At 36.4% G+C, this 21395-nt stretch overlaps 3 protein-coding genes across 5 annotated transcripts; 1 reads left to right on the top strand and 2 right to left on the bottom strand.

The window, feature by feature from the left end:
* The first annotated feature begins 23 nt into the window (after nucleotides 1–23).
* On the top strand, nucleotides 24–10720 carry PRP40A (pre-mRNA-processing protein 40A). Of its 2 annotated transcripts, none has more exons than XM_021428758.1 (28): nucleotides 24–156; nucleotides 293–401; nucleotides 776–841; nucleotides 933–1268; nucleotides 1369–1566; nucleotides 2419–2492; nucleotides 2714–2783; nucleotides 4657–4709; nucleotides 4861–4918; nucleotides 5001–5356; nucleotides 5447–5519; nucleotides 5764–5862; nucleotides 6042–6110; nucleotides 6194–6271; nucleotides 6468–6554; nucleotides 6639–6673; nucleotides 6777–6882; nucleotides 7653–7733; nucleotides 7826–7972; nucleotides 8048–8164; nucleotides 8274–8372; nucleotides 8500–8547; nucleotides 8625–8717; nucleotides 8868–8975; nucleotides 9086–9150; nucleotides 9288–9390; nucleotides 9641–9946; nucleotides 10024–10720. In XM_021428758.1, exons 2-28 carry the CDS (start codon nucleotides 369–371, stop codon nucleotides 10159–10161), a joined length of 3096 nt encoding a protein of 1031 aa, XP_021284433.1. In that variant the 5' UTR covers nucleotides 24–156; nucleotides 293–368; the 3' UTR covers nucleotides 10162–10720. The 2 variants fall into 2 exon arrangements, with proteins under 2 accessions (XP_021284433.1, XP_021284434.1); XM_021428759.2 differs by having other exon boundaries at nucleotides 48–156; nucleotides 337–401.
* A 496-nt stretch (nucleotides 10721–11216) lies between these two features.
* On the bottom strand, nucleotides 11217–12969 carry LOC110417042 (uncharacterized). The gene is made up of 3 exons (XM_021429223.2): nucleotides 12115–12969; nucleotides 11891–12002; nucleotides 11217–11791 (listed from the first exon to the last, which is right to left on the bottom strand). Exons 1-3 carry the CDS (start codon nucleotides 12595–12597, stop codon nucleotides 11289–11291), a joined length of 1098 nt encoding a protein of 365 aa, XP_021284898.1. The 5' UTR covers nucleotides 12598–12969; the 3' UTR covers nucleotides 11217–11288.
* A 1780-nt stretch (nucleotides 12970–14749) lies between these two features.
* On the bottom strand, nucleotides 14750–20743 carry ZCF125 (P-loop containing nucleoside triphosphate hydrolases superfamily protein). 2 transcript variants are annotated; one of them, XM_021428942.2, is made up of 18 exons: nucleotides 20519–20743; nucleotides 20341–20430; nucleotides 20131–20249; nucleotides 19898–20011; nucleotides 19733–19814; nucleotides 19579–19646; nucleotides 19405–19482; nucleotides 19164–19306; nucleotides 18972–19074; nucleotides 18751–18831; nucleotides 18478–18546; nucleotides 18343–18402; nucleotides 18099–18245; nucleotides 17173–17445; nucleotides 16945–17031; nucleotides 16370–16528; nucleotides 16002–16271; nucleotides 14750–15238 (listed from the first exon to the last, which is right to left on the bottom strand). In XM_021428942.2, the coding sequence occupies exons 1-18, from the start codon at nucleotides 20661–20663 to the stop codon at nucleotides 14813–14815; spliced, it is 2514 nt and encodes an 837-aa protein (XP_021284617.1). In that variant the 5' UTR covers nucleotides 20664–20743; the 3' UTR covers nucleotides 14750–14812. The 2 variants fall into 2 exon arrangements, with proteins under 2 accessions (XP_021284617.1, XP_021284616.1); XM_021428941.1 differs by having other exon boundaries at nucleotides 14750–15250; nucleotides 20519–20742.
* Nucleotides 20744–21395: the final 652 nt, after the last annotated feature.

Raw genomic sequence — 21395 nt, 5'->3', positions numbered from 1 at the left:
GGGATAGAAAAAGAAAAATGAAAAATAAAAACGTTTCCCCTTAAAACCAAGATTTTCTCTGTTTACACCTATTCCTCTCTTAAACCCTAGTACCTGAAATTCCGAGACTGAGATCCAAGCTCTCGCGCACAATTGTTTGTTTTTCATTTGATATCTGTAAGTGTTGATAATTCTATGTTAACTTCAATGATTTCCCCAAGATTGGTGTGGAGTAAATTTCGTTTCATGATATTGTTTGGTATGGATAATTTGGGCATATAAATTGATTGCGTTTGGGAACTCTTGGATGCAGTTTCTATCTTGAATTCGTTAGTGGGTTCATGTCAATCTTTGCAGATATTTAAGGTGAATTTTGCATATGTACCGGAATGGCCAACAATCCTCAACCCTCTAGTGCACAGGTAGCATGCTTACGTGGTTTGATTCTTGGTTTTGTTGCTATAATATGAACACTTTATCAATATTTTATTTTTTTAGGGCTTAATCTTAGCTGCTGTTTCCTTGTTTTGTCAAAATTTATCAAATTTTATAAATATCCTTTTAAGGCTTTTCTTTCTTTTTTGTTTTTCTTGGAAATAGTTAAAAATAGCTTGAATATGGTTACTAGAAGCTCTTCCTTTGACAAGATCCTCTGAGTGGCACTGTGGTTTTTGTATCAATGACAAATCGGATGTAGTTTTGCCTAAAGTACATACATATATAATATCCTTCATTCTTGTTTTTATAGGAAGGTCTAAGATGTCTAAACTTTTTTGCTATCCTCTTTCTTTCCCAGCCACATTGGCCTCCTGCAGTTGGATCCTTGGGTCCTCAAAGTTATGGTTCTCCCTTATCTTCACAGGTAATTCCTCCTTGTCTGTTATGTTTATGACCATTTTCATCTTCTGACAGAAATTTATTAAATGCATTATGTGTGAAATTTTCCATTGCAGTTCCGACCAGTAGTCCCAACGCAGCCAGGTCAGCACTTTGTTCCAGCTGCTTCCCAACAGTTTCGACCTGTTGGGCAGGTTCCCTCTTCAAATGTTGGGATGCCAGCTGTTCAAAATCAGCAGATGCAGTTTTCTCAGCCAATGCAGCAGTTTCCACCACGGCCAAATCAACCTGGTCTTTCTGCACCTTCAGCACAGCCTATGCATGTACCATTTGGTCAAACAAACAGGCCTCTTACATCTGGATCACCGCAGTCACATCAAACTGCTCCTGCTTTGAATAGTCATATGCCAGGCTTAGGAGCCCCTGGAATGCCGCCCTCTTCATCATATAGTGTAAGGCCTTGTGTCTATGTTTCCAGTTTCCATTTTGTTAGTCTTGCATAAGTTTCAGGAGTGTCTTCCACTTTCTCTGATGTTTTTACATTTTTCCCAGTATGTGCCATCTTCTTTTGGCCAGCCACAGAACAATGTCAGTGCATCGTCCCAGTTTCAGCCTGCAACTCAAGTGCATGCACCTGCTGCTCCTGTGACTGGACAACCTTGGTTGTCATCTGGAAATCAGAGTGTTTCACTTGCTACACCAATACAGCAGACTGGCCAACAGCCTCCACTCCTTTCTTCTGCAGATACAGTAAGTGCTTCCTCCCTGAGATATCAGGTATAATGTATGTTAAACAGGAATTTTAACTAGGGTATGCCATGTGTAACGTTCATTGTTTAGTTCAAATGTTATATACTCACTATTTAATTGTTGTTGTGGTGCTGGCCAGAGTAAGTTTAGACGTGAAATTAAATTTTACAGCCAAAACCTGGCTAAGAAGTACAAATTGCTAACAAAGTTGACCAGTCTTAAGGGAAAGACTAAGTGAGGAAATGAAAAACAAAATATAGACATAAATAACCAAAGAAAATTAAAAAAAAGGAGAGAGCTTTATTTGTCTTGAACTTGTCCTTTCTTTGTCTATTTCCCATGTCCTGGTCATTTAGATAACAAATACTTCTATTTCTCTTCTTTCTATAACCTTTATTATGACATAGCGGCATAGAGTGTGAACTTTTCCTAGAAAAATGTATTTCTTTAGAGTTTTGAGCTTGATCTATGGCTTTCTAGACTGGCTAAGTTTCTGTTTGGTCTCCTCAACTGCTCTATTACATTTGGAAAAGAAATTGTGTGAACATTGCACCACCTTAAACTGTTTCTCTTTCTGGTCCAATATCAACAACCTCCCTTGCTGTTATTTTTTAGCATTGCAACTTCTGTCATCAGTGAAAGGAACTACCTTAATAATCCCTATTTAGAATGTGAGTTATAATGTTAAGTTACTGTCAATAGCATTTTGGAAATTATTTATAATTCCAGAAATTGGTCATTGTGGATAGCATTTTGGAAGCTAGGTCCCACTGCATTTTGTTTTCAATTAAATGTTATCTGGCTGCAGTACCTAATCTTACTGCTTCTGATTTTGCACTTTTTGCTTACCAGGCTGCCAATGCGCCTAGCCTTACTCCGCAATCAGCTTCGGATTGGCAAGAGCATACATCTGCTGATGGAAGAAGGTAATTTCATATTGTCTCTGCAGCATTGTAATTTTTGCTCATATCTTGCTGTGTTCTTGGGCTTTTAACTTCTGTTAGGACTGTTTAAGTTTCATCTTGTGCTTTTATTATTCTATATTGTCATTTATCAGTCTTTGTAGTTAGTTACTTAGACATCTGTTCGTCAAGAATTAGATTTGGTGTTCACTTGTTGTGTCTAACTGATTCTTACATTTCTGCAGATACTATTACAACAAAAAGACGAGGCAATCTAGTTGGGAAAAGCCTCTGGAACTGATGACACCGATAGAGGTGAGGCATGCTACTGTCCGGTTGCTGTTTCTATAATTAAATGTTGTGTTCCGTGATCTGTTAACCTTGAGTTTGATGTGACATGCTATTTATACAAATTGTTCCCTTTAATGGATGCTGAAAATTGTAGCCATTCTTTACTTGATCAAAATTGTTTTATGCGAAATCTCCTTTCTTTTGCATGTTTTTGCATTGGTTTGTAGATGTCATGGCAAGTGTGGAGAAATTTAACGACTGCTCTAAATGGTCACTTTGAGGGCGGGCCTTCACTTTCTCAAGGCAGGCAACATTTTGCTATTTACATCTTGTTTATCATGTGGGGATAAATTGTTATGAGGAAATCATGATTAGATATATAGACATACTTAATCAATGCCTAGTAGTAACTGTTTTCAATTTCTTGATCATTTCCTACTCCATAATTAAGTTTTAGCAGGGTGATAATATTGTTCCTCCCCCTTAACACAGTGCCCTAATCTATTTTTACACTTCTGTTGCCTATATATATTTCTCTTTGTTTTTTGTTGTCACTTTGGTAGTCCATGTGTTTTTCTAATCCTATATCTTATTTAGACGAATGTGGTTTATGCTCGGTACTGTAATGAATTTATAGGTTGATGTAAAGGAATTCTTTATGCTGTTCATTGTGTGGTTCTTTCCTATCTAAACTTCTTTGTTTTTTACTCATATCTGATGCCTTTGATTTTATGTGTTACTTGTTACCTTCTTTTTCTTCTTTATGGTGTTATTTGTTGCAAGATTGTGTTTGTAATGGTTTGTAAAGAGTTCCACAGGTACATATTGGCCACTGACTTTCAGAGGTATGAAATGCTGGGTCAATGGCTCTTGCTGTATTTATCATTTCGGTTTGCTTCAACTTGTTTCAATCGATTTTTAAAAGATTCCTTTGGATTGGAATTTGATGTCAATGTATGCTTTTTGTGTCCTATGGGCCAAGAGGTTAAAGAACTGATGAATCCTAGGAAAATATATTTAGGTTTCTTACTTGACTGATGGAAACATCCTGAAGATATGGCTCCGGCAAAAAGGTTTTACTATTTGTAACCATAAAGTATGATTTAGGTTCACCATTGCACCTGAAAGGAAAGGGATTTTATTTGTTATTATGAGGGAGATGTGCTTGTACTCATTTTAACGATGTTAAGGGCATGCAAGTCAAGACTGCAAGATGAATCCTAGCACATTCATGAGGTGAAGAAGAATTTAGAGGTTACTTGTGGGCTAAATTCTCATCAACAGTTGAGATAACTGGTCCTCCTCTCTCTGAGTTTTGACTCGTGTTAGATAATTTTATTATTAGTATTGTTGGTATAGAAGTTTGCCATTACAGCTTCTTTTACCTTGACCGTTTGCATGCACACATCCCTAGCTAAGTAAATCCCTGCAGTATTGATTCTCACACCCATTAGGTGAGCAAAACTTTTGGCCTGCTTGTGGGCCAAATTCTCACCAATGGCTGAGATGTTTAATTGACCATGCCTCCACCTTTTCAGCGTTTTGATTCTTATAGGTGAACTATTTTTTATGTATTAGTGTATCTTTTATGTTGGTAGAATAGCTTCTTTCACTCCACCAGTTGCACATATACCCATCTCTTCCCTTCTGGGAATTTGGTATGAGTTGAAACTGATATTGGGTCTCTTTCTTGACAAGGTTATGATTTAATTTGCCTTCCTTTTTGTTTTATCTATTTGTTCCATCTTTATATGTATGGCTGCATCATTAGCAGCTTCATTGTTATACTTACATTTCATGATAGAATGCCACTCCTTGGTATAATCATGATATTTTGTGAATTTTCTTTTCGTTATTTCTTTTACTCTTTGCTTAACAATTCCTTTTTCTGTAACAGAGAGCTGATGCGTCCACTGTTTGGAAGGAATTTACAACTCCAGAGGGAAGAAAGTATGTTTGAAATTTGTTGTACCGTTCTATTTATCATGTACCCTTGTTCCCACATATTATTTTTTAATATGCTCAAGAATATTTATCATTGTTTTGGTCTGTTAAAATTTATTTTCATGATTGATGTGTGATCAGGAGATTGCTTTTGCAGGTATTATTATAACAAGGTTACAAAGCAATCTAAGTGGACAATACCTGAGGAATTGAAGGTTCATCCTTGTGATTTATGATTATTGTTTTGTTACCTGGCATTTTGCTTTTCTGACTTCATTTTTTAATGCTTAATTCCAGTTAGCTCGTGAGCAAGCTCAGGTAGTAGCTAGCCGAGGAACCCAATCAGATACAGGAGTGGCTTCTCAAGCTTCCGTTGCTGGTGCTGTCTCAGCTGAGATGCCTGCTGCAGCTGTTCCTGTGAGCTCCAACAGTTCGCAGGCTTCAAGCCCAGTTTCAGTTACGCCTGTTGCTGCTGTTCCTAATCCATCGCCTACTTTAGTATCTGGATCAACAGTTGTTCCTGTTTCACAACCTGCTGCAACAAATGCATCTGGAGTTCAACCACCTGCAGTTGCTGTTACTCCTTTACCTGCTGTTGCCCCCGGAGGTTCTACTACTCCTGTTACTACAGTTAATGCTAACACAACAATGATGTATGGAAATCTTCTACTGGTTTTACATTTAATTATTTATTGATTCAGTAACTGTCGAAATTAACTGCTTGTTCTCTATCCTCATTGCAGAAGAAGCGTGGAAAGCACAGCATCTCAAGATACTGTGCATTTTACAAATGGAGCTTCTGCTCAGGACATAGAGGTATGACTCATTTGTTATTTGTCAAAGGCTGTTTTTATTCTCAGCTCTCTGCTCACCGTTTCTGAGAGGCACAAACTTTATAAATTCTTTTCTTTTTGAGGAAAACTTTTAGTTATTAGATTTTCATTGCTGGCTGGTCTATTTGGCAACACGCAGGTGCTGCAATTGTCACAAATGTTGGCAGTGGGAGATATGTTTTATTTGTTGTAATTGATTTTTTTTTTTTATTTGTTGTTATTTGCAGGAAGCAAAAAAGGGGATGGCAACGGCTGGAAAGGTTAATGTGACTCCAGTGGAAGAGAAAGTTCCAGATGATGAGCCTTTAGTATATGCAAATAAGCAGGTAGCATTTTAGAAACTTGTCATAACTTTTTATTCTTCTCATTTGTCCTTCATTTTTCGTCTTTCTGTGCCCCTGAGAACTGGGAATGGGAATTTTGACCAGTTATTTGTTCAACTGGATCAATATCAGCTCCTTCGTTTATTTATTATGCATTTGTACTTATTTTTCCTTTTGTTCAGGAGGCAAAAAATGCTTTCAAATCCCTCCTTGAATCTGCAAATGTGCAATCTGATTGGACTTGGGAGCAGGTATCCCATCTTTATCTTTTTCCTTCCTGCCAGCTTCGATCTTTTGATATATGTATTTCAATTGATATTGAATTTTTTTCCAGACAATGAGAGAAATAATTAATGACAAAAGGTATGGTGCTTTGAAGACACTTGGCGAGCGGAAGCAAGCCTTTAATGAGGTAAAATATTAAACAGAATCTTACAAGAGTGGCTTTCTGGTTGGATTTTGTTATGCATGGGATACAATTCTTTTAACTTTGGATTGCTTCCCTCACCCTCCTGTTGCTGTTTAGTTTATATTTATCTGTAAATACATGTTTGAAATTATCTGATAACTATATCTAGTCTGTTCTGACATGTTGATCTTATTAATAGTATTTGGGTCAAAGGAAAAAGCTAGAGGCGGAGGAAAGGCGCATGAGACAGAAGAAAGCTCGGGAGGAATTCACAAAGATGCTTGAAGTATGTTGCATGAGGCTCATATTATCTTCTTTTCTGCCTCCTGTTAATGTTTCTATTTGACCTGATGCTTTGATTTCTTTCCAGGAGTCCAAGGAACTCACATCATCCATGAGATGGAGGTTGAAATTTCTTTCTATAATATGGACAAAATAGATTTGTGGCCTCGTTTATCCTCAATTTGGAAACTGTAAAATATTCTAACTAAACCTTTTCCCTGTTCAGCAAAGCTCAAAGTTTATTTGAAAATGATGAAAGATTCAAGGCTGTTGAACGAGCCAGAGACCGGGAAGATCTTTTTGAAAATTATATAGTGGAACTTGAGAGAAAGGTAATAGTTTCTGACTTCTCACGTATTTTGCAGATGTGCACATTCATGCATCTGGTGTGTTAATTTTGTGGGTATACTTATATCTGAACTTTCTCTGTGACAAATAAATGTACCCTAGAGAAAAAGGGGTTAACAGAAAAGGAAAGAATGCCTAGGTATTCTTTGTAGGAATAAAAACCTATGAAATTACATCTTGTTCCTTATGTTTCTATTTTTCTTAGATAGCCCGTCATATTCTTTCAGCAAGATTAATATTCAAGGTTGGATGTTGTTTCGGTCAAATTTTGCCTTGGAGTAATAGCTTTCAAGCACAAGTTAATTGGCAATATTACAAACTAAGTTAGTAACACAGTTTGGCTAGAATATTGTAACTAAACTTATGAAAATCATTGGTTTATGTGTCTGATTTTGAATTCTTTTGACTGTTTTATACATATCTTGGCAATGATATCTTGCTAATCTCTGCCTCGGATTTATTGCTCTTTTATTTCCATAAAATGGTCTCGACAGGTCAGATGTTAAATTATGATTCATGCGTGCAAATCTGTCTTTTCTGGTTTGGATATATGTTTTACCTGTTCTTCTCAATTAAGATAATTTATGGCTAAGTGGAAATTTTTTGAGGATGTACACAAAATGGTCAGAAATGCATGTCTTATGCCAGCACGATAGTGGTCTCTACTATATTCATTGGCAACTACCCCAAGCAAAAAATTATATGCCACTTAAAATTGGTATTCTTACTTTCTAGTTTTTGTTGTTTAATGCAGGAAAGGGAAAATGCTGCAGACGAAAAAAGGCGGAATATAGCAGAATACAGGAAATTTCTGGAATCCTGTGATTTTATTAAGGTACAACGTTTACAAAAGAGGATTGTAATTTGTTTTCTTTGTAAAGATTTTAGCATGGCTTTTTCACCTGAACTTTTTCGTTAAATCTGCAGGCAAACAGCCAGTGGCGGAAAGTTCAAGACCGCTTAGAGGATGATGAAAGATGCTCACGTCTTGAAAAAATTGATCGCTTGGTCATATTCCAGGACTACATTCATGACTTGGAGAAGGAAGAAGAGGAAAAAAAGAGGATGCAAAAGGTGGAGGTACTTTTTAAGATCATTAATTCACTTCTAATCTGTGTTCTTAACCTTGTTTTCTTGGTCAAAACTTAGGAACAATTGAGACGTGCAGAGCGCAAAAACCGTGACGCATTCCGTAAGCTTATGGACGAACATGTTGTTGATGGCACTCTTATGGCTAAAACTTACTGGCGAGATTATTGTTTGAAGGTATTCATATATTGTTATTTGTTTTACAGTAGGAGTGGCTTAAATCGAGGTGTGTTTTGTCTTCTTCAGAACTAGTTTTCTTGCTTAGTCCTTTTGTTTTGATTTCTAGGTGAAAGATTTGCCCCAATATCTTGCTGTTGCATCAAACATATCTGGTTCAACGCCAAAAGATTTGTTTGAGGATGTTGTTGAAGAATTAGAAAAACAGGTTTGTGCCTCAAATCTGTTCTCTGCAAGATTTGATGTGCATTTTTTTTCTGTTGCATTATTTATTGCTCCAGCAGAAAACAAATGATATTCATACGTTTTTTATGGTTTCTTTTTTACATGAATAGTATCAGGAAGACAAAACCTGTATAAAAGATGCAATGAAGTCAGGGAAGGTACGATACTAGATTTTTCTTGCAAGGTCTTTGTAAGTGCTTTCTCATTATTGAACCCCTCCTTGGCCTCCTTCCAGATTACCATGGTTTCCACATGGACAGTTGAAGACTTCAAAGCTGCTATTTCAGAAGACGTTGGTTCCTTGCCAATATCAGATATAAACTTAAAGGTACTTCTGTTGCAATACATGTTTTCAACATCAAGAAAAAGGAAAAAGAGGGAAAATATGGAAAAAGTTGAGCTCTGGTAAAAAATGAAAAAAGTTAAGCACTAATCTTGTGATTGAATATTGATAAGTTTATTCTATACTCATTCTCAGCTTGTGTATGAGGAGTTACTCAAGAGCGCCAAGGAGAAGGAGGAGAAAGAGGCTAAGAAACGTCAGCGTCTGGCAGATGACTTCACTAAGCTATTACATACATATAAGGTGTGTTATATTGTTTTATAGACAAATGGGAACTATACTTTATGTGCACTTGTTTAAAGAATTTCCCATGACCATCTTGTTTAACTTTTGGTTGTTGTGCTGCTTCATAGGAGATAACTGCATCCTCTGATTGGGAGGATTCTAGACCACTTTTTGAAGAAAGCCAAGAATACAGGTATTGCATTTTTTCTTTTTTGCAATTATGATGAACAACCATTTGGAGGTACTTGTTGGGTATTTATCATTCTTAAACATCTCAGTCCTAAGATCATTTCCTCCCCTTGGTGGTTTTCTTGCATGCACTTTTATTAGATCAATTGCAGAAGAGAGTTTAAGGAGAGAGATCTTTGAGGAATACATTGCATACTTACAGGAGAAAGCTAAAGAAAAGGAGCGCAAGCGTGAGGAGGAAAAGGTATATGAATCTTTAGCTATGATGTCCAAGTAGTTGGTGGTTAAAAATCCCATATATTCATGAAATACTTTGATCTATTTATGATGGACTTGGATATTATCAGAAGGGTGTGAAAGAATATGAGCACTTGTACAGTTTATATTTTTTGAGCTTCTCCTTGCATTTTCCAGAATTATGGTATGCATTTTATACTGTATAAGAACATGTGTTTCTTCCAAAATCTAAACATGTTTATCTCGTTGGTTTGCAGGCCAAAAAGGAGAAAGAGCGAGAAGAGAAAGAGAAACGAAAGGAGAAGGAGAGAAAGGAGAAGGAAAGAGAACGTGAAAGGGAAAAAGGCAAGGAACGAACTAAAAAAGATGAAACAGATAGTGAGAATTTAGATATATCTGACAGTCACGGCCATAAAGAGGACAGGAAGAAGGAGAAAGAAAAAGATAGGAAACACCGCAAACGACACCAAAGTGGTGGTGATGATGGGAGTTCCGATAAGGATGATAGGGAGGAGTCTAAGAAGTCTCGCAGACACGGCAGTGACCGTAAGAAATCAAGAAAGGTATAAGCTTATCTATTCATCATATATTGTTCATCTATCCAACAAGTTTTAATGTTCTTCAAATATTTTCTTGGCAGCATGCACACTCACCTGAATCTGATAATGAAAGCCGGCATAAAAAGCACAAGAGAGATCACCGCGATGGATCGCGTAGAAACAGTGGTTATGAGGAGCTGGAAGATGGTGAAGTTGGTGAGGATGGTGAAATTCAGTAGTTTCTTACTGATGCAAAAATTCAAATAAGCCGATTGGGGGATTAACTACCTAAGATTTCATCGTTGCATTTTGTATTCTATAAGCTCAATCGTAAATGTCTATAGATTAGTAGGGGTTTTAGATCATTTAGGCAATATCTTAAACTAATTAAGAGTATTTTGCTTATTTTCCTAGTACTGAGTGTTGAGGGTTGCCCTGTATTTTACATTTGTTTCAGTGTTTAGAATCTTAGTGTGGTGGGGGTTTTGGGGTTTTGCTTTTAGTATTTGAAGTCTAAAAGTATTTGGTGAAGTCTTTCTTCAGAGTTGCAGTTCTAGTTTTTTGGCTAACAAATTGGTGTGGCCACAATTACAAGAATTACATCCATCACTTAATAGCTGTAACACATGTAACTGGTTGACGGTATCTTATGAAGTTTGTTAGTAAGTGTTGGCTCATTTTAAGAGAGAGATTTACAGTGGGGCAATGATGGGGGCAGCTGCCTCCTTTGATATCCCATAACTATTTTGTTTTTATGTATTTATTATATAAGTTTAAGGGAAGCTTTATTTTTACCTCCATAGTTAGTATCTCATTTTAAATTCAATTTAGTGTTAAACACTACTCCTCAAAAAATCCAAGGGCAGTATTATTTTTGGTAGTAAAAACAAATTATAAGTTAACTAATAAATTTTATTAAAATCAAAAATGGACAAATGAATTAGATTTAATTATTTAATTAAAACTGTTTAATGAAAAAACTTGTGTATTAAGTGAAAGGAGTATGCTTGATTGGATTGTGCGGCTAATATGTAACTCATGTAAGGATTAAGTTTTAAGAAAATCATGTAAATCACTGTCCTTGTTCTTTTCTAGGTGCTTTGGACGTCAGTGTCGGTGGATCCATCAATTTGATAAGCCATAAGAAAGACTGATCTCTTGTCGTTACATTTCTCCCCGGGTAATCCTGCAGGGCATTCCAGTGCCTGCTGTTGCTATTTTTCTAGCTTTTTACAGACCTTGCTGTCATGGAATTGATAATCTGAACCAGACAGGAACAGTCGGCAGAAATCAGTGTGAGTAAAATAATTGAAATTAGATAAGGAAATTGAATTCCGAAGCTAGCAATTACATCTTAGCTAGGACATTAATTAACCATGTCCATGACAACTAGACTAGTGATCTCCTCTAAAATGGCGTTTCCAATCACTAGCCCGATGTCCCTCTTCTGAGTTTCAAGATCGCTCCATTCCTGAGTTGGATCCGTTATATCTGATTTCAACCATTGCTTTATGTTTGATTCATCTCCACATCGTTTTCCCCGTCCCTTAATTTTCCCACAGATGAGCTTCCCAATCTCCTCAGACCCTAAAAACTCTTTGCCTTTTTCTTCCCTATCATGGCTATCTTCCAACTCCCTAACACAGTCGAATAGGAGCTGCTTTGTTTGCTGCAAAACCCTTTTCGATATTGAAAACCGGGAAGAATTAGACAAGTCAGGCTCTTGTAGTTCTGTTAATCCTGCGCAACTTGATTTCCCTGGTGTGGTTTGAAGAAATAAATTCCAGAGCGAAGCAGACAATATTGAGTCTTCCGTTATTAGCTTAGGCAAGAAGAAACTTTTCTGCCTTGCGCTGGAAACCGGCCTTGCTGTTTTAGCTCACGAGGATTAGTACTGAATTTAAACCAGAACGAAACTAAGAACGCTGAGCTTACCGCGGAGCTCCTAGCAAGTAGAAAAATACTAACTGTTATCAAGTGGGGAGCCTCTTGAAGTAGATGTATCTTCTAACACTGACACAGGGCTGTGCTGTTTACTGTCTTCCACGCAACTCCATTGAAACTTCGTATCTGCAGCAGCCTGTTAGCTTTATGAGTAAGCAACAGAACTTGATATTTTCCTAAAATATTTCGAATGGAATCTTGCTTTATGCAAAAGATAAACAGATGAATAAGCAATAACGCGTCTCTACCTTCTTTTCGCTTTGATCGTAGGGTTTGAAAGACTTGGTATTGTCAGCAAACATGGATGGTTCATCTATATCACTATCTGAGCATGAATTAAACACTGTTGTGCTGCTAGCAGAGGAAAATCTATCAGGCTCTTCAGTATCTTGGTTATTTCGGTCCATCTCAGCGACGTTAAGCTTTCCATCTTCATCAGCAGAATTCTTGCTTCTAAAGCCTTCAATTGTAAAGAGCTTGTTACATACAACTTTAAGTACCTTGGGGAATTGGGGAATACACTTCTTGCTCTTGTCTTGACTACCAGACTTCTTTAGAAACTTGCATGAATTGCCGTGGCAGCCAATGAATTTAGCTCCTGAATTTAAGTTCTTTCTCATACACCCTCTTTCTGTAAGGTAAACCTTTAAGATGAAAGGTTCTTGCTGTTCTTGGAGGAGGTCTCCAAGTTGCCTCGCTGGCTTGCCTGATGCTGTAGTCCTTGTGGCCATTTGAGCAGTGTTAGGCTGAAGGGTTGCGGGAGTTGAAAATTGAAGCTCTATGATCTAAATTTAAGCTTGTTCAGAAGGAGGGGAACAGAAGGAGACAAGAAGAAGATGAGATGGAGCATGTGCAAGGCTATGAAATGGGAAAGCCATATATCCGTCAGTTTGGGACTGAACAAGAGCAGAAACATAAGGAAGATTGGGTATTTAAGGCTACAAAAGGGAGAAAAGGAAAGGACATATTCCAAACAATCTCAAGGCATTATAGCTTTAATATCACCCCCGAGTTCCAAAGATGTTTTATCTAGCATCTTCTATTCCAGTGTTTTGTTCATGTCAGAGCCTGTCTTTACTTGAAGACTTCGACAGCTTATTCAATCCCCTATCCCTCACATTCACACCATTCGAATTTACATTTTGTTTTTGGTACATTTTATGGTCCCAAAAGCACTTGTTTCTTTTTGAATGGTGTCCACAACTAGTCAACATTGTTGATGGGAAATAACGTAAATTGAATGCTGAGAATTCCGGAGTTGTTATACACTTAATGACTGTTAGGAAAGCTTTTATAAACCTAATCCCAATTATATTTTTATATATATATTTGCATATGTGAACATGTTTACATGCATGTGTATGAGCCTGGATTTCCTCTCCCTTTCCCCCAACTCATTGACACGCAGTAAGCCAGTCGATATCATGGTTCAATACGCATGATTTATAGTCTACTCCTATAAGTCTTTAATTATGAAAATAATGGTCAAAAACAAAGAACAAGAAAAAGGAAAAAAGAAAAAGAAAAGCTGCTTTTTTGTGCTTTTCCTTTATGTTGATGAATATGATTTGGGAGGTCCCAGCACTAGTCTGAACATGATTTCTGTTTACAAAGTTAAAAACAGCTGGGAGCATCTTTTACTTGAGAATGACATGTAGTTGGTAGCAATGGAGTGGAGAGGGAGAAACCAAGTGGTAAAAAGAGAACCTGTGTCCGTATATTGTGGCGTACATTTATATGTCAACTAGTTTCTGATGGAATAAAACCTCTTCTCCCCACCACCATGCCCTCCATCAAGAACTCCTCGGGACAGATAGGGTTTTCCAATTTGAAACTTTAGCTGGATATGGCAAATATATGAAAAAGAACAAAAACACAGGGAAAGAAAAACACTCCCTGGTAGACCACCTAGTGAACTAAGCTATGCGACGCTAGATGGCCTCATTGGGTCATGCATCAAGTATTGAGGAAAACCATGGCAACATGAAAATCAACCTGAACTGGAAATGCAAATTTATTTGATAGAACCCGTCAAGTACCAAATATATTGTACTATCCCTGCAACAACCATACTCATGCTCCCCATGCTTCTTCTAATCTCTTATTATTATCTTCAAAGCTTGGTTTTGTTGCACCTAACCCACATGCATCTTTTACAGTTTTATATTCTTAATATGTTTAAAAATAATAATTATATTTTAGAGAAGAAGTTTAACAATAATCCTACAATCAAATCCGATGGCTTTTTTTTTAAAAGAGATATATGATATTACATATATTTAATTTATTAAAAAAAACACACAATTTTATTATTATTATTCAATTTTAATAATAAATTTAATTCAATCAATTAATTGATAATGCGTGGGCATCCATTCTGTTGAGAAAAACCATCATTGATGGGATAGGATAAGGCCTTGTCTCCTCCCATCACAATCTAATTAATACATGAAGAAGGCAATAGCCAAGTAGCCTTTTATCTTTCACCTCAAGCATCCTATCTTTTGTTAATAGCCCTACCCTCGTCTTGGTGTTGAAGATGAAGAGGATAAGATGAGTTTCCTCTTTTCAATGTCTGATTTTGTGCATTAATATGCAGAGATGTGAATGTGAGGCAACCGAAATGGACACGCTTCCAAAACTGCCAAGTTGAAATTAGGAACAACACGTGTGCCAAACTGACTTGCTGCATTTCCTCACGATCAAGTCATACCCAAAGGCCTATAGGTCTTACTGTTATTTAATGACCATAAATCATATGCAGCATTCGATCAGAATATCACTTTCCAAGCATGTACTAATAAGTGTAACTATAGCATCTCCCATGATAGCATCATGAGGAAATTAAATACATTCAAAGAGAATGAGAAGTGGTCATGCCAGTGTCAAGAAATGGAACGACCTAGCATTAGCATTACAGTAAAGAGAATAATAACTTAAATGGTTTTAATGCGGTAGAGATTTCTGCACTGAGACTGGATTTTCAGTTCTCAATTTCTCAATTTTAGATTTAAATTCACCGTGAATTGACATGAGTGATCTCTGTCGAGAAGCAAAAGCAACACTAAAGTGTTTAACCTCTTCCTCGAGGTCTTCCCTTCTCTTTACTTCAGCGTTCAAGTCCTTCAAAACGTTTTCCTTTTGATCACTCAGGAGTGTGAGCTTGTGAGATGATTCAGAGACTGTTTTCAGCAATGATTCTCGTTCTTGTTTCAACTCCTGAAACTCTCTTTCCAGGCTACCAGATCTTTCTTTCGAAGCTTCCAGTAACTTGGCACTGAGATCTAACTCTTTCTCCAAGTTTTCATACTTTTCCTTGACACTGTTGAGTTCATTGCTCAGTTTCTCCTTCCAACAAGCAGTTGCTCCACCCTGAGTGCAGCCCTTCCACATTTAAAAACTAAATCTTAAAACAGGATAGAAAGCAACCTACACTCTGTAATCATTTTTCTACTAAAATGTAGTTCCGATTTCCTTTTATCCTGGGAAGCAGCTAAAAACATGGCGCATTGCACAAAAGAAAGACATAAAGAACCCAATTGCACTCATAAGCAGACACACACATGCAGAAAACAAACATTTCAAAGTATCCTTAACAAGAGAGGTCGTTGCTTCATTTATCCGAAGTTTTGGTTTTGGTGGATGCTGAGTGCTTCTAAAGTAAGCATAGTTACTATTCTCTCCAACAGCACATAAGAAAATACTTGAAAACCAACAACAGATATGAAATTTTAACCTAAAAGCACATGAATTCCAACAGCTGCTAACTGTACCTAGTCAATTTTGGTTTATTTGTATATTTATATTAAAATTTATTCAACACATAAAAAGGATAGAGCTGGCATAGACTCTTAAAGTATTTCTAAATATTGGTTGTAATGTAGTACAACAAAGATAAGATTTTCCTTTTTCTTCCTTCTGTAGGGAAAAACACAATTTTGAAGGAATTTTGGAGTAACTTTGTTCTCACTAAACAATATTTGACACAAACAAAGGAAAGATGGACGGGATATGTAGCAGAAAGAGTTTAGAAAATCAGGACCCTGGAGAAGGAAACAAAATATCCTAAAACAATAACAAAGAATAGAATCATAATTGATGAATGGTATCCTGATAACTGTGACCAGGCAGCTACCTTAAAGTTGCAGCTGCATAAAGGAGCATTTGCTTGATCATCCTCGGCACCGGCTGTTTCTGATAGAATCAAGGATGTAATTGTGCTCTTCAATGTTTCAGAAAGCATTTTGTTGCATTCTTGGATTAGAGAATCATTCCCAGACAAAGAATTGTGACCATTCATTGCCATTGCAAAGTGGGTTTCCAAGGTTGAGAAAAGGGTTGTCCCAATTTCACTTGTGCCACAGAGAAATTTTGCAGTTGAAGATTTCCCATCAGATGCAAAACTCTGTCATTGCACAAAGGGATGGAATGCATTCATGTTACTATTTCATTACACATTACAGAAAAAAAAGGTTGAGAGAGGCAAATATAATGCATATTCACCTGCATTTTTGACAAAACATCATCATAAATATCTTTGCAACTCGCCACAGATTCACAGAGTCTTTGAGGCATTTTTCGAACAAGCAATGCTTCTTGTTTTAGTTCAGATAGTTCTCCCATTAGTCTGTCATTCAATTGTATTTGTTCAGCATGCTTCCTCTGTGAATGTAACAATTAAACAGTTACAGCATAGAAATGCACCGGAAGTATGAAACATTGAGAAATTAAGTAGCAAAACACGTCCATTCCCTAAAGTGCAACTTAAACAAGTACCTATATACTTACAGCTTCTTAGTGGTTGGTATATCCATAAATAACCACCCTGCTTTCTCCCAGGTCAGATTATCAGACAATTATGGCAATCGTCTTTTACTAATGAGGTTCAGTTATGCAGAAGTATGCAAAGATACCAATCAATACAAGTAGGCATTTGAGAAAGGAAAAGAAAATTCTTTCTGAAATGATGGCTTCATGCAGTTAACCTCCCTTGATAACTTAGTGGAAACTCTAATCTATGCCTTTAAACGTTGACACAATTATCAAGTAAAAAAGTTGAATGTATAGCACCTACTGACCTGGATTTCATTCTTCTCTTCGATAACAAGTTCAAGCTGTCTCTTGAGATTTTGGAGTTTTTGTTTGTAATTCTTATTTGAACAATCCTGATAATCAATTTATGGAGTCCTTATTATGACTAATATCATCTATCACAGAAAAAGGCATTAACAAAAACATGATAGCAAATAACGTATATAATCCTGACAGCAAGATGAAGAACATATGACTTTGAATTATCAACTCACAGGAGTTACATCTTGTGGTGGGAAGGATTGAACTTTTCTTGCAGGAGTTGTCTGAAGAGAATCAAGGTCTGCAATGTAACCCTTGTTCATTTTGAACCAAGTGTCTTCATCAGCTACATTGCTAAAAGAATCAGGGAGAGGACTGAAATCTGGCAACTCTGAATAATTAGATCTCTTAGCAACGAAGGCATTAGGAGCCGCTTTAAAACAAGGGGTTTTAAAATCATCTCCTCTATCATTACATTCTTCCTTTGGGCTTTCTTTTGTGGAACCCTGCCCTCGCCAACAATAAATTTATAAAATTTCTCAGCACAGAGATATAATCAAAAAGAATAATAATAATGCATGATAAAATATTGACTCTAAAATAATGAGTAATTCTTTAATCAGTCAACAACAATTTCGATCCCAAACTTCAGAATTAGAGAATGAAGAATTTCCTGGAGACTAGCAAAAAATATCATAGTTACATTGAAGATGAAGAGCTCTGCACCAAGTCTAAAATTCGTATTAACTATACTTACAGATGACAATATGAAATGATATCTGCAATCCTAATTTAGTTACTGCCCTATACCACATGTAAATTTGGCCGAAGCAAGTTACACTTTTGCTGTGGATAAATGTATGCAGATGAAGGTATAACGGGGCATGTATGCAGGTACCTCAAAGAGCTTAAGATTTGTCACCTGAATTACTGAAAGAAGCAGCTAGAAGGGAGGATGAAAAAGTACAATTGTATAGCTAGATTAATTGTTCTTAAAGATGGATAGATGGGTTGATTTCCAAGTAATGCTGCTATTGGATACACAAATTAGGTGGTGTTTAATTTGTAGTCTAGGACTCACAATTAGACTTGGGCGCCAACAAATTTACAAGGGCACCCAAAATAAACAGAAATTTCCTACACTTTGCACAAGTTATACCTGACCAGAACTTCTATCACCATCAGAAACCAGACTACTTAGGTTTTCAATCTTCATCTGCTGGTCTAAAATGCGCTGCTCCCGTTCTTTGTGTGATCTTCTTTCCTCTTCCAGTTCCATTTCAAGCTTGTCACGCTCTAGTTCATACTGCAAATTGAAATATGAGCAGACAAATCACATATATATGTTAATAATTGGTAATACAAGATGATAACCCAGGTTCTGCAATAAACAAATGATGAACCTTAAGCATGTCGTTCCTCAGTTTTAATATCTCTTGCTCCAGCACCTCAGCATGAGATCCCTGAACAAAGTTAAACAATGTTAGTTAACTTTTTTTTTTTTGGTCTCATGTTAGTAGATATGACCTAATCCTCACCTGAAGCTTCCTGCGTAGCTCCTCTATCTCTAACTTTTGCCTTTTCAGTAAGGCTGCATCCGTCAAAATCTATAAAATAGTTAACCATGATCAGCCTAATTGTCAAATTCATGCCAAATAAATTAAAACAAAAATGAAGAGAATGAAATGGGAATTATTAATCTTGCTATTCATATAATAATAATAAATATTCCATGATAATGATATACAGCCTAGAGCTGGAGATTCATATATTAGGTGATAAAGTGATCCAATGTAAGAAAATGAACAAACCTCATTCACTTGAGCACAATTAGTAATGCGCTTAGCTCTGCTAGCAAACAGGAGAGTTCCCTTCGTCTCCTCAACGTGAACCTAAACATATAATATCAAAATTAACCAAAATGCTCTGTTGTAGATGCCATTTAGTCTCCACTTCTTCTCAAAAAAGAAAAGGGAAAAAAAAAAGCCATATGATAACCACACACACACACACATGGAAAATGGAAGGCTACCTCTTCTGGTGCTACAGTACATATAATTGAAGTTTTGGCATTTCCCCCCAGAGCAGGTTGGAGTATGCGGGTTAACTTACTATCACGATAAGGAATATGTGCCCTGTACATATAAAAACGTATACCATTAGAACATATTAATCCATTCCATATAGATAAAGATACTTCTCACAGGATAAGCAAAGCAAGTACCTTTGTTTTGCACCATCACTAAGTTTGTTAATTACATTACCAAGAACCATTAAGCTCTTGTTAATGTACTTTCCTTCCTTCAAACGTACTCCGCCAGCGCCAGTCTTCGCAATCCTCTCAGAACCAGCCAAGTCTACCAAATTCTACTTTCAAATAAAAATGAATTAGCATAAAAGTAACAGAACAAAGTAGAAACTTTATAAAAGAACAAAAAAATTCTTCAGCATGACTAGATACAAACCAAAACTGAGACGCGAATGGCATCACTGCTTGAATAATCACCAGAAGAGCTGGCATCCTTTCCCTTGCTCTCTATCACCTAGACATGTAAGATAAACATCTCCAATATAAAAAGTAATATTCAGCAAATAAATAGAGTAATACTCGTGTTCAACAAATATGTTAAAGAACATACCATTCTGAATATTGTATGAGACCTACTACTCCGTGCATTCATATTTGTCTCACCAAAATGCCTGTTAACTGTAGAAAAACTAATTTAAATGAAATATCTTAAAAAAAATGCTATCCATATAAAACGAAGGGCAAAAATAAGAAATTTAAAGAACCTTCTCCTGACTGTAGGAGGTTCATCACTTGTTCAGCATTGTTCACAATTTCTTCTCTGAGACCTGCAACGAAAATCCCACGCTGAAAAAACAAGAAAAATCAGTTATTTTTAGGCATTATGGATAAACAATTGAAAGTTAATCAAAGTTCGAAAGATGGCTGACCTCCAAACTCTCATGAATTTGCAATTTTTGATTCTCGACCGTGAAAAGGTCGTTAATTTCTTCATTATAAATTTCCATGTAGGAAACTCGGATGAGAAACTCCCGATCAGAAATCTGAGAATGTGATTCAATACCAAGATAATGAAAGTCAAAGCTTTAATTTTGAAAAATGTAAGCACAATTAAAACAAAACAGCTTTTGAAAAAGCCAAATTGATGCTAACTAGTAATTACCGTCTGTATTTTCTGAAATATATCATTAACTGCTCGATGAATAATTCCGGGATCGGTTGATGAACCATTCATAGTGAAGGTTTTGCCACTGCTCGTTTGTCCGTAAGCAAATGCAGTCCCTTAAAAAATTAAAAGGTGTAAATATTTAACTAATTGATCAAATTTTTTACACAGATCATCAAATTAGGGCTAAAAATTTGGAAATTATACCGTTAAAACCGTCGACAGCCGCATGAATAATATCCTTGGTAAGAAGCTCGTAAACCTTCGCATTAGAGCAACTTTCATCGAAGACATGATCTAAAACAAAATAAGAAAATTTTCAAGGATTGAGAATTGGATTTAAAGCGGAAAAAAAAAGGAAATGAAGGGGGAATATGTAATTTACCGAAAGCGTAAGAAATGCCAGAAATTGGAGTGCCGTGAATTTTGTGAAGAGAGATTCGGTTATCATCGACTCTCCAGTAACTTCCAGAAGAAATTTCTTCGGAAATCGAAGGTCTTACTCTCACCGCTACGCAGATCTTCTCCATTTATCCCTTTTCTTCTTTGGTGTGTTTCTTTTTTTTAAACGTTGGGTCGCAGAGCGCAGAGGCGGGATCTTTTATGCTCTGTGAAAGGGGAGGAACTGGATTTGAATATTTTGGGTTGACGGGAATACCCTCAAGATTAAGCTTTTATGACGTTGGAGGATCGGGGATTGGAACCCGATAGAATGGGTCCTTGGGGCCTAGACTTTGTTTGGGCCATGTGACAATTTGTCTTTCCCACAACAAAAAAAAAAATTAGAAAAATCTTGCAAAAATTTTGAAACTATTAAATCTTTTTGGTTATTAAGACCACACACCAACAATATTTTTTACAATTTTTATATTTAATAAATAATATTCTTGAAAAATTGGTAGAAAATATTTGACGTGCGACAACATTTTAGGTTCAAATTTGAAATTCTTTTTCTTTGATATTGGAACAAATTTGGAAGTTGAACATATGGCATTTTGTATTAAATGCTTAAAGAGTAGAAATCAGGTCATGTCAACAAAATATGTGCCAAATATGTTAGTTTCAGATATTAAAAAATGAACACCCAATATATACATCATCGCTGCAAAATAATAATAATTCTAAAATTATTATTTTATATCAAGCGAAAATTCATTAATAAATTTAAAAAGGAAAATATCGTCTTTGTCTGTGGTCATGGCCTATGGTATCAACATTGCCACAGGCCCCAGCAAGGCAGTTTCAAGACCCAATTTATTTAT

The sequence above is a fragment of the Theobroma umbraticum genome, unplaced genomic scaffold (assembly GCF_002168275.2).
Source record: "Theobroma umbraticum cultivar Fairchild unplaced genomic scaffold, ASM216827v3 scaffold_51.0, whole genome shotgun sequence".
NCBI classification, from domain to species: Eukaryota; Viridiplantae; Streptophyta; class Magnoliopsida; order Malvales; family Malvaceae; genus Theobroma; species Theobroma umbraticum.
Note: the sequence above shows the minus strand (reverse complement) of the source record. Positions and strands in the feature narration are given on the sequence as shown.